The 14,966-nt window shown below is 39.7% G+C and overlaps 1 protein-coding gene across 4 annotated transcripts; it reads left to right on the plus strand.

Moving 5' to 3' along the window:
* Positions 1–25: 25 nt before the first annotated feature.
* Positions 26–12,889, plus strand: FAM76B (family with sequence similarity 76 member B). 4 transcript variants are annotated; one of them, XM_083828806.1, is made up of 10 exons: positions 26–206; positions 1,330–1,394; positions 1,507–1,561; positions 3,170–3,325; positions 4,266–4,462; positions 6,373–6,420; positions 6,617–6,697; positions 7,362–7,497; positions 9,569–9,670; positions 10,305–12,889. In XM_083828806.1, exons 1-10 carry the CDS (start codon positions 102–104, stop codon positions 10,392–10,394), a joined length of 1,035 nt encoding a protein of 344 aa, XP_083684932.1. In that variant the 5' UTR covers positions 26–101; the 3' UTR covers positions 10,395–12,889. The 4 variants fall into 4 exon arrangements, with proteins under 4 accessions (XP_083684932.1, XP_083684933.1, XP_083684935.1 ...); XM_083828807.1 differs by having other exon boundaries at positions 7,365–7,497; XM_083828809.1 differs by lacking the exon at positions 6,617–6,697.
* The last annotated feature ends 2,077 nt before the right edge of the window (positions 12,890–14,966 follow it).

Consider the following 14,966-nt stretch of genomic DNA (forward strand, 5'->3'; position numbering starts at 1 on the left):
AATGGAAGGCCGGCCCTCGCGGGGCCCCTCCCCTCGGGCCCCCCGCCCCCCCCGGTCCGGGTGCGGGTGCGGGCCCCGCGTCCCCGCCGGGAGAGGCGCGGATGGCGGCGGCGGCGCAGGCGGCCGGGCCGGCTCTGTACGCCTGCACCAAGTGCACGCAGCGCTACCCCTTCGAGGAGCTGTCCCAGGGGCAGCAGCTGTGTAAGGTGAGGGCGGGCGGGGCGGGGACGGGGACGGGGGGAGACCGGGATCCGGGGGGGAGGTCGGGATCGGGATCGGGGGGGAGGCTGGGGCCGGGGAGAGGCCGGGAACCGGGAGCGGCTGGGACCCTGGGGAGGTCGAGAGCCGGGGGAGTCCGGGCAGGAGGAGGCCGGGACCCCGGGGAGGGCGGGCAGGGGGAGGCCGGGATCTAGGGGAGACCAGGACCCGGGGGAGGTTGGGACCCAAGGGAGGCTGGGCAGGGGGAAGCCGGGATCCAGGGGGGGACAGCGCCTGGGTGAGGTTGAGACCCAGGGGAGTCCGACAAGGGAGAGGTTGGGAGCCGGGGGAGGCCGGGATCCAGGGGAGGTTGAGACCAGGGGGAGCCCAGGACCCCGAGGAGGTTGAGCAGGGGGAGACCGGGATCCAGGGGAGACCAGCACCCCGGGGAGGTTGAGACCCTGGGGAGACCAGGACAGGACCAAGGGGAGGTTGGGACCCAAGGGAGAAGCTGGGATCCAGGGGAGGACAGCACCCGGGGGAGGTTGAGACCAGGGGGAGGCCAGGAGCTTGGGGAGGTTGAGCAGGGGGAGAACGAGATTCAGGAGAGGCCGGGACCCGGGGGAGGTTGAGACCCAGGGGAGACCAGGACTAGGGGGAGGTTGGGACCCAAAGGAGCCTGGGCAGGGGGAAGCTGGGATCCGGGGGAGGTTGGGACCCAGGGGAGTCCGGCCAGGGAGAGGTTGGGACCCAGGGAAGGCTGGGATCCAGGGGAGGACAGCACCGAGGGAGGTTGAGATCCAGGGGAGACCAGGACCCAGGGGAGGTTGGGACCAGGGGGAAGTTGGGACCCAAGGGAGGCTGGGCAGAGGGAAGCCGGGATTCAGGGGAGGACAGCGCCTGGGTGAGGTTGAGACCCAGGAGAGTCTGGCCAGGGAGAGGTTGGGAGCCGGGGGAGGCCGGGATCCAGGGGAGACCAGCACCCAGGGGAGGTTGAGACCTGAGAGAGTCCGACCAGGGAGAGGTTGGGACCCAGGGGAGGCCAGGGAGGGGGAGGTTGGGACTCAAGGGAGGTCAGATACATGTCCCGGCAGAAGGAGCTGACCCCGGTGTTTTCTCTCCCTCCCCCAGGAGTGCCGCATCGCACACCCCGTCGTCAAGTGCACCTACTGCCGCTCCGAGTTCCAGCAGGAGAGGTACCAGGGTTGGGGGGCGTTGGGGTGCCTGGTCCGTGCTGTTAGCACCCATGGACAGAGCGTGAGGGAATAACCGGTGGCTGGTTCAATATCTGTGCGCTTTTGTCTCTAGCAAAACCAACACCATATGCAAGAAGTGTGCCCAGAACGTCAAGCAGTTCGGAACGGTGAGTAGGCTCTCGGTTCTGAAAGGTCACGTTAAGTCCAGCTGTCTCGTAGCTCTAAAAGTTCAGGTTAGATCCATCCATTTCTCAGCTCGAAAAGTTCAGGTTAGGTCCATCCATCTCTCATTTCTAAAAGTTCACCTTAGGTCCTTCCATCTTTCAGTTCTAAAAGTTCCCATTAGATCCATCCATCTCTCAGCTCTAAAAGCTCAACTTAGGTCCATTTGCCTCCTAAATTAAAAAGCTTTCAGAACCAAATAATAAAAACTTTTGGAAAGGTGATGAAAACTACAGGCAGCTCTTCGTTTCCTTTACGGCTTACAGTTTCTGTTTTTTCAGACTTAAAGGCGTTGTGGTTATGTGTGGTTTAACAGTTATGAATAACTGCAGTGTAGTTATTCACAGCAAAAACAATGTTAATTCACTTTACGCATGTAAAGTAGTTCTTTGCATATGCTCATGAATGCACGCTTGACAGCAGGAAGACTATTAGCTGCCTGTGTTCTTAATGAGTGGTAAATGGGAAAATCTAATCATACCACGTCGCTTATATTATGTAAGTCTTCAAGTTTTAGATGCGCGTTAATCATCTTAAGCTGCTAAGTAGAAAAGATTGACTTTATTCCTGTTACTTTGCATTTGCCCATCTTGAATTTCAGCGTCGGTTCCGTTAGAGAAATTAAACTTTTTAATATATGAATGCACGCGTTGTAGCTGAGTGCCCTGCAGACACTTGTTTAGAGAAGGTATCAAGATAATCTCGTTTGGGAAACAAAAGCCCGTAACTTCTTCATACTTGACATCAAGCACGCTAGATGAAATTCAGCTTACTGGAGAAACGTAACAGCTGTTGGTATGTAGTCAGGCATTTTGTGAATGTAAATGATGTAAACTGAACAAAGAACATTCTTTGAAAAGCTTAAAATGTAGCACAATTAAGAACAGGGCAGATCCAGCAATGTTTTATCGGTAGTTCATCAAAAAAAGGGAACTGCAGGGAAGATAATCGGCTATTTCTGACCTGTGAAAACTGTCAGGAATTTTATTTTCTACCAGTACATTACTCTAGCTTACTGTCTAATCAGAAACTTGATTATCTGTCCCAGTGGTGCCTGAAGGGTGTTTTTTGTTGCTTCCTTTTTTTTTTTTAGTTTCTTACAGAATTGCAGAGATGAAGATGCACATCCTGGAGGTGCAGGGCTATCAAATCCCTGAGCAGTTCAGCGGAGAGGGATGTTTTCAGAACCTCCAAAGTCTAAAAATGGCTTGATTACTCTTCTCTTAAATTTAAGTAATTTGTTTAGTAATGTAGTAAAACAGAGAAAAGAATGTGAGTGTTTAAAAAAAAAAAGACAGGTATAGCAATCAAAAAGTATTTCTTTCACTGATTTTGTACATGAGCTTTCATGGAAAACACGGAGTGTTTTTTGATCTTTGAAGGACTATCATTGTTATTACTAAAGACACAAAAGGCAGGAAAAAAGTTTTTTTTTAAGGCATATCATATGAACCCATAGTAGTTTAGAAGCATCGCGTGATTTGAATGAACTGCGTTAATGCTTTCTGGTTGCGGTAGTGAACTAACCTCAGTTCAACTTACCTCTTTTCCAGCCCAAGCCTTGTCAGTATTGTAATATTATTGCAGCATTTATTGGCACGAAATGTCAGCGTTGCACCAACTCAGAAAAGAAGTATGGCCCACCTCAGACGTGTGAACAGTGCAAACAGCAGTGTGCTTTTGATCGAAAAGAAGAGGGAAGAAGGAAGGTAGGCTTTGTTCCAGAGCTGCAATGGCTTGGATTGACAAAAGAAGATGTTCCTGCTTCATAAAAGAAAGATGAACAGGAGTGTTCGAGTTCACTAATATTAGATTAAAGATGCTGTGCTTTTCAGTATTTGAATTACATTCATTAACTTGCAATTTTTAGATTCACTACCAGGCTATTTTATTTTAAATTAAATCACTCTTTTTTTTAAGTAGGCTTAAGAATACTCTTGACAGTGGTCGCTGGGAGCAGAGCAGCTGAATAGTTCTTGGTGCTTTGATTTTTTTTGTGTGTTTCCCTATTCATTGCCTCTTATGTATGTCCTTAACTTGATTCTGTCACTTTACCTCTTCCAATTTGCCTGCCTTGCCTTAAAATACAGCACCAGAGAGGTAGACTCTTTTTAATGTCCCCGTGTTTTCTTAAATAGCTTTGGTGAGTGCCACTTTCTCATTCCAGAAGGTGCTGAGGAAATGACCTCAAAAGCCTCTTGCCCGAACCCAAGACTAGCGCGTTTTTTACAGAAGAATTTACTTGGTAAAAGTAACACGTTGGCTGGACATCTTGATTCCGCCTGGAGTACAATGGGTTGAGAGAGGTTACATGGCGTCTAAGCTAAAAATGATTTGCCCCTTGTAAAAGTTATTGTCATTTCTGTGGTATAGAGTAAATCCAATATTTGCTAAGAACGCCTTCTAGCGTAATTTCCAATGACAAAAAGAAAAGGAATAAGCTTCACTTTATTAAAGAATAACACGTGTATGTTGGGGGTACAGCAGTGCTGTTTCATACCGAAGGGATGTCTGGATTTTTCCTAAAGATATCAGACAAATCGAAGCAATTGCAAATAATAACAATAATGATAGTAAATATTGAAATACATCATTTTAGTGCAAGTATACGTGGGGGAAAAAAAACACGTATGATTTATTTTCCAACAGGTTGATGGAAAGTTGTTGTGTTGGCTCTGCACCCTGTCCTACAAGCGAGTGCTACAGAAGACAAAAGAACAGAGGAAGAGTCTAGGATCTTCACATTCTAACTCCTCATCTTCATCTCTTACTGAGAAAGACCAGCATCATTCGAAACACCACCACCATCACCACCACCATCATCGTCACAGCAGTAGTCATCATAAGTAAGTATTTCAAAAATAAAAGTAGCTTTAGGTACCGCTTCTTATTCAGCGTGCTGTTAGTACTGAGATCAAAGTAAAGGAAATCAGAAATGCGGTTTAAAATGTGGCATCAAAGGCAGGAGCAGAAGGTCTGTCCAAGTCTGTCAAAACCTTTGTATTCAAATGCAGAAATTCTTGGTGGCCATTAAACTTGTTGATTTTACAATCGGTAGCAAGTCTAGAAAAGATATCCACAGGATGGCTGCAGAAAAACAAGTTACCTGGGGATAAACTTGGATTTCTAAGCAGCAACTCCTGTGCGATACCTGCTGTGTGGCATGCAGTTACCGTGTACATATTAGCACCCTAACTTACTCCATTGTGCCCTGTTTGTGTGCACATCCTTGTTGTTGAATGGAGAAGCAGGAAAGGCAGGGGATCACCGTCTGTCTGCGAGCAGTTTGCATCTCTTTGCTAGTTCTAATCAAATCCTGCTGGAAGAGGCAGTTTGTGAGTAGCTGTCCGAGGAAGACATAGGAAAATAACGCTGTCAGTTCGTTTACTGTCACTGATAAAATTTCGCGTAGTTCTGTCCAATCTCCTGCAACTTTTCTCAGCGTGACATCTCTGCCTGTGGTACAAGCAGAATACCAGCTTTAAATTAGATACCCAGCTTATCAAATCACAGCTCCCAGGATTGATTTGTTTCTTATGCTAGTACAATAGCCGTCATGATGTTTATTTTCATTGACAGGCTTATAGCAGTGTAACTTTAGAACTTCTTTTGGTTTTTGCATTTTGTTGGATAGTGAATACTACAGCTGCAGTGGTAATGCCCCGTCATGAAAAGACACTCAAACTCTCATTCCTCAAGCTTCACTTTTCCAGTGCTTTTTTGTTTTTGACTGAAACTTGTCTGACTAAGCGCAACATAAAGATAGAAGCACAATAAGCTGCAATAATATTGAGAATGAGGAGAAGAGAAATGTAAATACAATTAAAAAAAAAAAAAAACAACTTCTTAGGAACTTGAGGAAGAAAATTATTCTTGTCATACAGACGATTATGTACTGTTTCTGTCCTCTAATCTGATGAAAATTGAGTTACAAGGAGTTACAACATCTATTTTAATGCGTGTGACAGGTGTAGTGAGGATTAAATTAAAAAAGTTAGCTCTTTACTATAGTATAGAGCTTCTAATATATTCAAGAGTTATGAAAAAATATGGCCTGTATAGAGATGTGCTTAATGTTCCTTGCTTAGCAACTTTTTTTCTACAGGCTGCCCTGGGTCACTTGCTTCTGGTCCAATAAGAATCTCTTTCCCTCTGCATTTCAGTTATTGTTGAGCTGAGAGAATAATACAAGACAGACATAAAAATCATTGAACTATTTGATTCAACGCAGTCTTCTAAATTTTACTATTCCTACGTCAATGCTGTTCAGTAAAATTACTTTTGAAATTACTGGAAACATCTTTAGAGTTGAAAAAGTTATTTTCAGGGATCTAAAACTTAACATTGTTTATACAGCACCACATAAGCAGCATTTTAGGCAATGTTCATACTACAGTATGGGAATCCCAAGAATGCTGTTTTAGGTCAGCTTGCTGAGCACGAGATTAGCAATATGAAGTGCACAAAAATTGGGAAATATCAGAAAAAGCTTTAACTGTCATTCTTGAAATCTACCCCTTGCATCTTATGGTAGTGTGAATATTTATCTAAAATATATTTTTTTTAGCATCCAGATGTATTAAAGAGTGGTCATGAGTATCTCTGCCCAAATGAAAATTCAAAATTGGTAATTTTCTTTACTTACAAAGAAAAAAAAAGGAGGGGGGTAGTTTTTCTCAAGTACAGATACCATTCACACTAGCTTAGAAATAATGGCATGTTTGGTCAGTTACCAAGTACATTTCACATATTTCAGAATCAGCAGTCTGAGTCCAGAACAAGATCAGGGACTATGGAAACAGAGGTAAATATGATATTATTTGTTAATTTCTTGTTAATTTATCTTGCAATTTTTATTTAAAGGACTTTTTTCTTGCATTTCTGGCTAGTCTCTAGCATTCCGGCTAGGAGCATGAGTTAGTTATTTTACATGTACCAAATGGTGTTGTTAGAGAGTTACATAGTACAAGACTTTAGGTTTACATTTTGTTTGATTTCAGCCATAAATCCTCTGCAGCTATTCAGAATGAAACTCCAAAGAAAAAACCCAAACTGGAATCCAAGCCATCAAATGGAGATAGGTAAAGTTACATTTTTGTAAAGCTGAGCCATTTCAACCAAGCACAACTATTTGTGGCCAGTTTCTTCCTTTTCCTTTTTTTGTGTTCGACGAATGAGGGAGGTGAAACTGTTGTCCAGCCAAACAGATTATTGGGTGGCGTCTGAGTGCTGTTGGTCAACTAAATTACTTTATTAGCAGAAACCTGGCACTGCATTCCTTCTTTTAGGCTCTTTGGGGCAACATTAAAGGCTAAATAACAAGGCAACAGTTAATGAAATAGTATTCCCTAATATCACTGTTTTTTTAGATCAGGTGCAGGGTTGAACCGGCTATTTAATGTTAACCTAGTATCTAAAGAAGTCTTCTGGGCCTTTTAAGTGTGAGACTGAATATTTATTCTGTCTATGACGTAACAGTTGGAATAAATGTAAAAGTGGCTGCTTCAGTCAAAAGGTATTTGTCCCCCTCAAAGCTAATACTTAATTATATTTCTGCAGGTGTATGTAATGTGTGCCATTAGTAAGGTAATTTGCCAGTTGCATCCATTTCTGTCAGGTACATACTTTTTTTGCATTAGTCCTTAAGGATGTTTGTGGAATTATTAATTATCCAATATGAATTTTGAAAAAATGAACTGTTTTTTACTATGGATGTTGCAAGTAATTATTGTTTTCTATTTTTAGTAGCTCTATAAATCAATCAGCAGACAGTGGGGGAACTGACAACTTTGTTCTCATAAGTCAGCTGAAAGAAGAAGTAATGTCGCTTAAACGTCTTCTGCAGCAAAGAGATCAGACTATTTTAGAAAAAGATAAAAAGGTAAACTTTTCATTTACTTAATGAGAACTTTATCATTTTATTGTCGGTTTTGTAGGCTGTTAACAATGTCAAAATGGTGAGATTAAAAAAACTGCATCTGATTTTTATTTTTATAGTAACTAATCAGATCTTACCTTTTAAAGGACAAGTTTGGGACTTGAATATATATCATATATATATTCACGAAAATATATCATGAATATATTTTGGCTCTAAGTCAAAGAGGAATTCACCTTACCTTACTTCAGCCACCTTGAAGTTAGCCGTCTGGTCCACTGTTACTCAGGCAGCATGTGCCACAGTTGACAGACAAAATGCCAGACAGTAGTTTGTGTGTTTTACATATTTTAAATTGAATCACAGCAAAGGTCCCAAATTATCTCTGTAGCCTGATGGACACCCAAGATAAGAGGAGGAATACGAGTAGTAAGCATTTCAAGTTTAGCATAGTTTTTGCTTAGTTTTAAATTTAAGCTACTATAGCCATAATTCATGAGATGGAGTACAAATGTACATGTATAATGTACGAAAATTGTTTAGATTTTAAAATACTGTTAGTATATGTGTAGTGTAGGTTATCAAGTCTCGGTCAGTGACTGGAAGAGAAGCTTGAATTAGATGCCTGGCAGTCAACAAAAGTTATTGAAATATAGTTAGGTCCAAATGACTGCAGTGAAACTCATACAAGAGATTCAGCTTTCAAAAAACCTAATGACTGGCAAGAAAAGAGAAATAACTACAAATATGTACTTCATTTAGCCTTTATAAGAGCTTATTTCTTTGCCATGTTTAACTAGATGGGTTTAAGACACTATCTGTAATGGTGGCTCTAGACTCTCTATTCAGGATTGAGTAAGTTATGGAGTTATATTAATAATTCCACTTCTGACATTTTCAATTCAAAATTTGATTATAGATATGCATGGTAGTGTATCAAAAATTTCATGGTTAGGAATGTTGATCCCAAAAGGAGATTAGGAAATTGCTTCCACTTTCAGGCTACAGATCAGTATCTGAACTTCTACACTTGAGTCTGTTGTGTGAAGGGTATTGAAACTTTAGTTTGTATTACTCTTATAATATACTTGCTAAATTTTAGAACTGCTTGCTATTTCAAGCCTTTAAGTGGTTAATATGAAAGAGCTGGATAGTCTGTCATGGATGCTCTTCAGGTAGTTTTTTAAAGGACAAGCATTAAGGCCCAGATCTCTCTCTTATAAAGCCTATAGAATGTCATGAGTCAGTAGGAAATTCACTTACCTATTTTTAAATTTCATCTACCAGATAAAGTTAACAAAGGGTTAGGTAAGGAAATGTCACCTACTTCTGCATAGTAACTTGTTTTATGCTGTTCCCATAGGGAAAGCATTTAATAATTTTAATATCCCCGCTGTTGAAGCTGTTTGTTCAACCTCAGAGATCTTTGAACTTAAAGGCTCCTTGAGGCATCAGCTATTCACTTTCAGAATGTCACTTTCTTCAGCTAGCAGAGCAGGGGAAGAAGAGCTGAGCACACAGTACAGTGTTTGCATAGGTGAAAAATTTACAACAAATGAATGCATTGTGGGGGGGTTGTTTGTTTTTTTACTGTGAAATAGTAAATATAAAGATGCTTGCTTAGATAAAAGTCTGCAAATACCAGTCTTGAACCAGATTTGTGGGAGATTCTTGTCCTAAGATTTGTGTATGGACAGTGCTTGAACAGTTTGGAGTGCTCCAAAAGAAAAATCTTTCGAATGTATAACTTGGGGCAAAACCAGCAACTCAGTGCACCTGTAGTACTCTGTAGTACTGTGCAATACTCATTCATCTTTTATTTTAGTCAAGATCTCAGGCATGTCACTTCCAGTGCTTACCGACTGGCATTGTTTGGCTTTCTGGATTAAATGTGAGACACTGAGACGTTTCCATAGGTTCCTGAGATTTGACACTCAGGGAGGAGGCACAATTTCCTGAAAGTTCTGGATGCATACTTTACTGTAAATAATCCATAATCCGTAATGATTCCACAGACTGATTAGAAGGCATACCGCAGCAGTCCAAGGAATCTTCACAGAATTTGTGCTTTTAGTTGACAGAGCTGAAGGCAGACTTCCAGTACCAGGAGTCCAACTTGAGGACAAAAATGAACAGTATGGAAAAAGCTCACAAGGAAACTGTGGAACAGTTGCAGGTAAGTAGCTGCTTCTCGATACCTGAGCACTACTTCAAATGGAATTATGTATCAGGCTGTTCACTCACTGCAGTGAAATAGTACAAAGTCTGGAATGATCATTGCTACGTTTAAGTTTGTATTCATTGTACAGCAGTTCTGCAGTCAACAATCTCCATACAAATTAAACTTACTGTAAGAATTGCTTTCTAACCTGAAGAGATAGAGGCTTAGCTCCTGTGCCTTCTAAAAGGTGTTGTTTTTTTTGTCTGTCCTCTGATAGTTCATCAGTTGTCAGTGTGCTGTTGATCTGATTTTTCGGCTTAGCATAATGCAATCAGCAGTTAAATATTTCATGTTAAACTACGTGTCTACTTTGACAGGAAGAAAACCTGAATTAATTGCCTTATAAATCACTGAATGAACAGATGTTCAGTGCAATACCTCAGACACTCAATTTTGCTATGCAAGAAGTGTGGTTGCCTGTTCTGTTAAACATGAAATATACATATCAAGTCTTTGAATATTCTCAGCACGTACGTTTTGAAAATTTGTTTCATAAATGCAATGGGAAATTAGTGCATGACACTACTATATGAGGCTTTACAGTAACTCATAAAACCTTTTTTTTTTTTTTTTTTTATCTGTATTGCAGGCCAAAAACAGAGAACTGCTCAAACAGGTTGCAGCATTGTCAAAGGGTAAAAAGTTTGATAAAAGCGGGAGTATATTAACGTCTCCCTGAGGAACTGGTTATCCATGGGGTTTACGACTCAACGTAAATTTGAGTAATTCTGTGAAGCCCTTAAAATCCTGTGTAGTCGAAAAAATATTTTTGCACACCAGATTAGTTGGCATGTTTCCTACACATTTTTATAATTAATAAGCAGCTTTTTTTAGTTACTGTTCAGATAAAATACTTCAACTGGCTTGAAGAATGTTTTTTATTTTTTTTATATTGGAAACTTTTTGCCAGCAATAGTATTAAAAAATGGCATAGAGAACATAGCAGTGCTCTCTCTAAAAGGACAACATGCAATAACAAACTAGGTGTACTTTTTACAAAGCAGCAACTGAGTCTTTTAAACTGTACGGATGTCAGCCAAAAGTTCATGAATCTGCAGTGACGCTGAACAGCGGTTTCTGGCAACTGTTCTTTTGCTTTGTATCAAAATACAAATTTAGAATGGAAATCATGGTGCTCAAGTGAAACTAAAAAAAAAAAAGACGTATATGTATTTGTAAATACAACTGTAACGGTTATATTCTTAGTTATAACAAGTAATTAGTGTTTTACATTCTTGTGATAGGGATTTACTGAAAGATTATCTATTGTACAGTAACAGAGGCAGCGTGTTTTTTGTAAGATTTACTGTAGATTTTTCTTGCAAGTGCCTTTCTCCAACTGTTTATTTATAGGAATGTTGGTATTTTGTACATAAGGTTTTTATGTTTTAAAATCATGTTTAATAAATGTTTTATGTAAATATAAATGTGTGTACAGAGGAATCTGAATCACAGATCAAAGTGGCTAGTGCAGTGCTTGAAGCAGCATCAAGAGCTAGCTAATTCATGGACAGTGAGTATTGGCTTTAGATAACCTTTGTAGCTTGTCTGTGAGCTGTAGAGTTTTGTTAGTGCTGCTCATGCCAAACACGTCCTGAACAAAAAAAGAAATGTTTTTTGTTTGTTTGTTTTTTTGCGACACTAAAGTTTAGCAGTTTGTTTACATATCTCTCTATTTGGCACCATGCTATAATTTTAAGTCCATGGCAGGCATTGTACCCCCGATGTAACATTTTTAATTAGCAATATACACTCAAATTTAAATATATATTCCCCACTGTCTGATTTAATTACTTAGTTGTAAATTATGGTTACTCTTCTTAATGAACTGCAAGGTTCTCATCCCCTGGTAAAGACAGACAACGTGAAAAGAGTAGCCAGAACTAATGGTCTTGAAATGCAGAATGGATATGTTGTCAGAGGGAGGGTGTTTTAATGTTTTTGGGTAGATTTTGATTCTAAATTACATCAGTTTAGGTTTAACTCTGCTCCTAATGGACATCAGTCATATTTAGAAATTTCTATTAACCATAACCTAGTATACCCCAAGGTCTCTGTTCAGGAAGGTGAGTTACAACTCAGCATAAAGTGAAGTAGACTTACACGAGTAAAGGTTTAGTTCAGCTCTGGGTACTGACTGGTAACAGGGTAACTGTATTTCAGTAAGTTTAGCTGTGTAGAATAAGCTATGCGCCTTTTAATAAAAGAACTGAAATCTAAAGTTACTTGGCTGTCCGCCTGTGTACTCAACTGTGAACGCCTTTTCAGTAGTTCAAACAAGTTCCAGCAGTGACAGACTAGCAAATGATTTGAAAAATCATGCTAGCTTATTTCGTATGGTTTACGTGTATTTTTATACACTACAATCAACTTCGTATGTTTATAAATTCTCCTTCTTTAAAATTCCTAAACTAAGCTAGAGAATGCTGCTATCCTTTTGGGATGCTAGTCTTTTTTGGTTTTTAATATACAAATTTATGACTTTCGTTAATTCAGAGTAGTATTTTGATACTATTTTTTCCACTTGAATGGCAACCCACGTTTGGTGAAACTGGTTTTAAAACATGAAACTGCACAGCAAATTGAAATATTTAAATTAGAATCACTTACTGATACCTGTTCAAGCTGCAGTAAGGACATTTTAAAGGAACAAACAAGTTCTTTTAAGAAGTAATTCATTTTATAATCCCAGACAAAAACAAAAACTTTTAGGGGCTTCACAGTGTTTAGTTCTAATTAAATACCTGCTCTTTTTGTTCCATAACCTCATTTTTTACCTTGAATTTTTTAAAGTTCTAAACGAGCCAGCTGAATCCCGATCTTGAAAATAGTGTCCTGGAGCTGTAGGGTATTGACATAATAAACTGATGTTCTTTAAACGTGGATCTGCAAGGAGATTGTTGTAATGTATTGTGCTTTTTAGCCTGTTTCCAGATGTTGATTAGCGTTGACCAGTAATGGCCATTTTGGCTCGAGTTATTTATGTATTTTAAGCCTGTGAATACTGCGGCCCCCTTTTAGCTAGGATGTCTAAATACGCGTTCTGCAGTGAGGCTCTTCAGCTGTCCACTTGTATAGACTATTGAAATACTGTACTGGCACACATCTGACTGTTGACATTTTGTACCTTTTCTAAATCCAATGTTTCACAATAAAATCTTGTCAAAACATTAATCTGTCCTTCTAAAATCATTCATAAATTCGTATTTCATGTTAGTCCTTCACGGTATGTTAATAATTAAGACTGTGGCACAAAAAAGACAGAATTTAACGTTTGCATTTGATACTTAGATTTCTGGGAAGATTAGGTACCTTGGATTGTCTACAAATTGTTGCAAATTAGAATTTCAGATTAATTTCTTAAGAAAAGATTATGTTTTTCTACAGCAGGATCGTAATACATAGAAATCTGTTGTTGAGAAGAAGGAAAAAACTTCAGCTTAGGAAAAAAAAAAGCTTTAACTTGAATCTAGTGAAATTTAGTAGTCTTTATCAAGCTTTTTATGTTCTTAAAATGAGGAGGGAAGATCAGCACTTGTATTTAAAAGTACATGAATTTCTCTCTTGGTCAGTTACCTACAAGATTGCTCTTCCTTTACATACGTTGTGTAGAGGGAGGTGATTGAGACTGGAAGTGAAGCTGACAATTTCTGTGTCCATTTTCTTTGTTTAAGGAGAAGTCGGGCACCCATACACCGGGCTCTAAGTCACGGTAGCTCCTAGCGTTTAAAGTTTTTGTGCTGCAATTCATAGAGTTTTTTTGTATTTTTCTGACATCAGTTCTTCTTCCCAAAATCTAGCAGAATGGTTCTCATTTAAGAATTACAGTTCAGAACGGGGGAAAAAAGTCAAAACAAGAAAGTAAGAATCTGCAGCTTTCTGGTCAACACGATTATCTACAAGGGGGGGGAATATTTGGATTTCCGAGCCCTGCTCTTACAGCAGTGTGCATTTTATATTAGATATAATAATAAATAATACGCTATTATAATATTGAATTGTTCTTAGCCACATCTTAATACCAATTTGCAGTGGATTTGGTGAAGCCATTTATTTTTAAAGCTTGACAACAAAGCAAAGCCATGTGTGGTACCTAGTTTAGATGTAGTTTCCACGTAACCCATGCTAAACTTGTATAACTGGCTATGCAACAGATTGCCTCCCTAAAAGAGATTTGCATCATTAGAAGCAAATTTCTTTAAAGAAGTTTTGTTTAAAACTGATGTAGCCTGTATATAAACACTTAAACTGTTCTTGATGGTTTTCAGTAGCTTTAGAAGCTCTAAATCCACACTGATCTTTTTGAAAACACTTAAGTTTATGGTTGCAAGCTGTAATCTTAACAAACTTTTTTAAATGGAGTAAAAGCTGTTCATGTGATGTTTTGTGGCTTCAGATGAGTTGAAAATACTGCAACAGAAAATATGTTTTCTCATGTTATGTGCAATTCCTGTTGCTTTCCTCATGGAAAAGGTATTGATAAATAAAATGACATATGCTGAATCACACAGAAGTAGTAGGGGGAATGAGCCAAGGGGATTACTGGGGTAGAAGACAGATGTTTGACATGCTCCTGGGGAATGAAGCAGGGTGATACGGGCTAACGGAAAGAAACCTCTGAGCTGTGTTACTCATTCAAGTGATGTGCTGAATCACAAGGAAGTTTTCTTCAAGCCACAGATTATCTATGTATGCAAAAATGGCAATTCTTTAAGGTAAAACGCAGCGTTGTCTAAGGGAGGGTTTTGGGTTTGTTTTTCTTTTCATGATAGTACAAATTCAAGAAGTAAGCAGACTAAAGAGCTCGAAAATATAAAGATGTAAAATACATACTTATAAGAAGTTAATCATACTGTTTAGGCCTAGAAAAAAATAGGTAAAACTGCAACAGAGTGTTGTATACCTTTGCCACGGCTGGGTAATGGTAGAAGCTTCAACATATAACTCGAACCCATTTTGTCTGTCTGATCTTACACATTAGACAGAAGTCATCCTTGAACATAAACAGCAAATGAATCATTGATGTTTTCTCTTGCTTTAACCCAAACAGAAAGCAAGTCTGGATTTGCAGGTTTCCCCGTAAAAACTTTCATTTCAGTATGCTGGCACTGCTCTAACTGACCTTCTTACTCCGGGATTTCTTGTCTCTATTTCTCCTTCTGGTGGATAAAGGGAATTTTGCGTTTTGACTGAGTGGAGTTTAAGTACCAAGGATGCTGATTTGCTGAACAAGCCAGGTGAAAGTCAGGTG

This window comes from Anser anser (assembly GCF_964211835.1).
Source record: "Anser anser genome assembly, chromosome: 1".
Lineage (NCBI taxonomy): Eukaryota > Metazoa > Chordata > Aves > Anseriformes > Anatidae > Anser > Anser anser.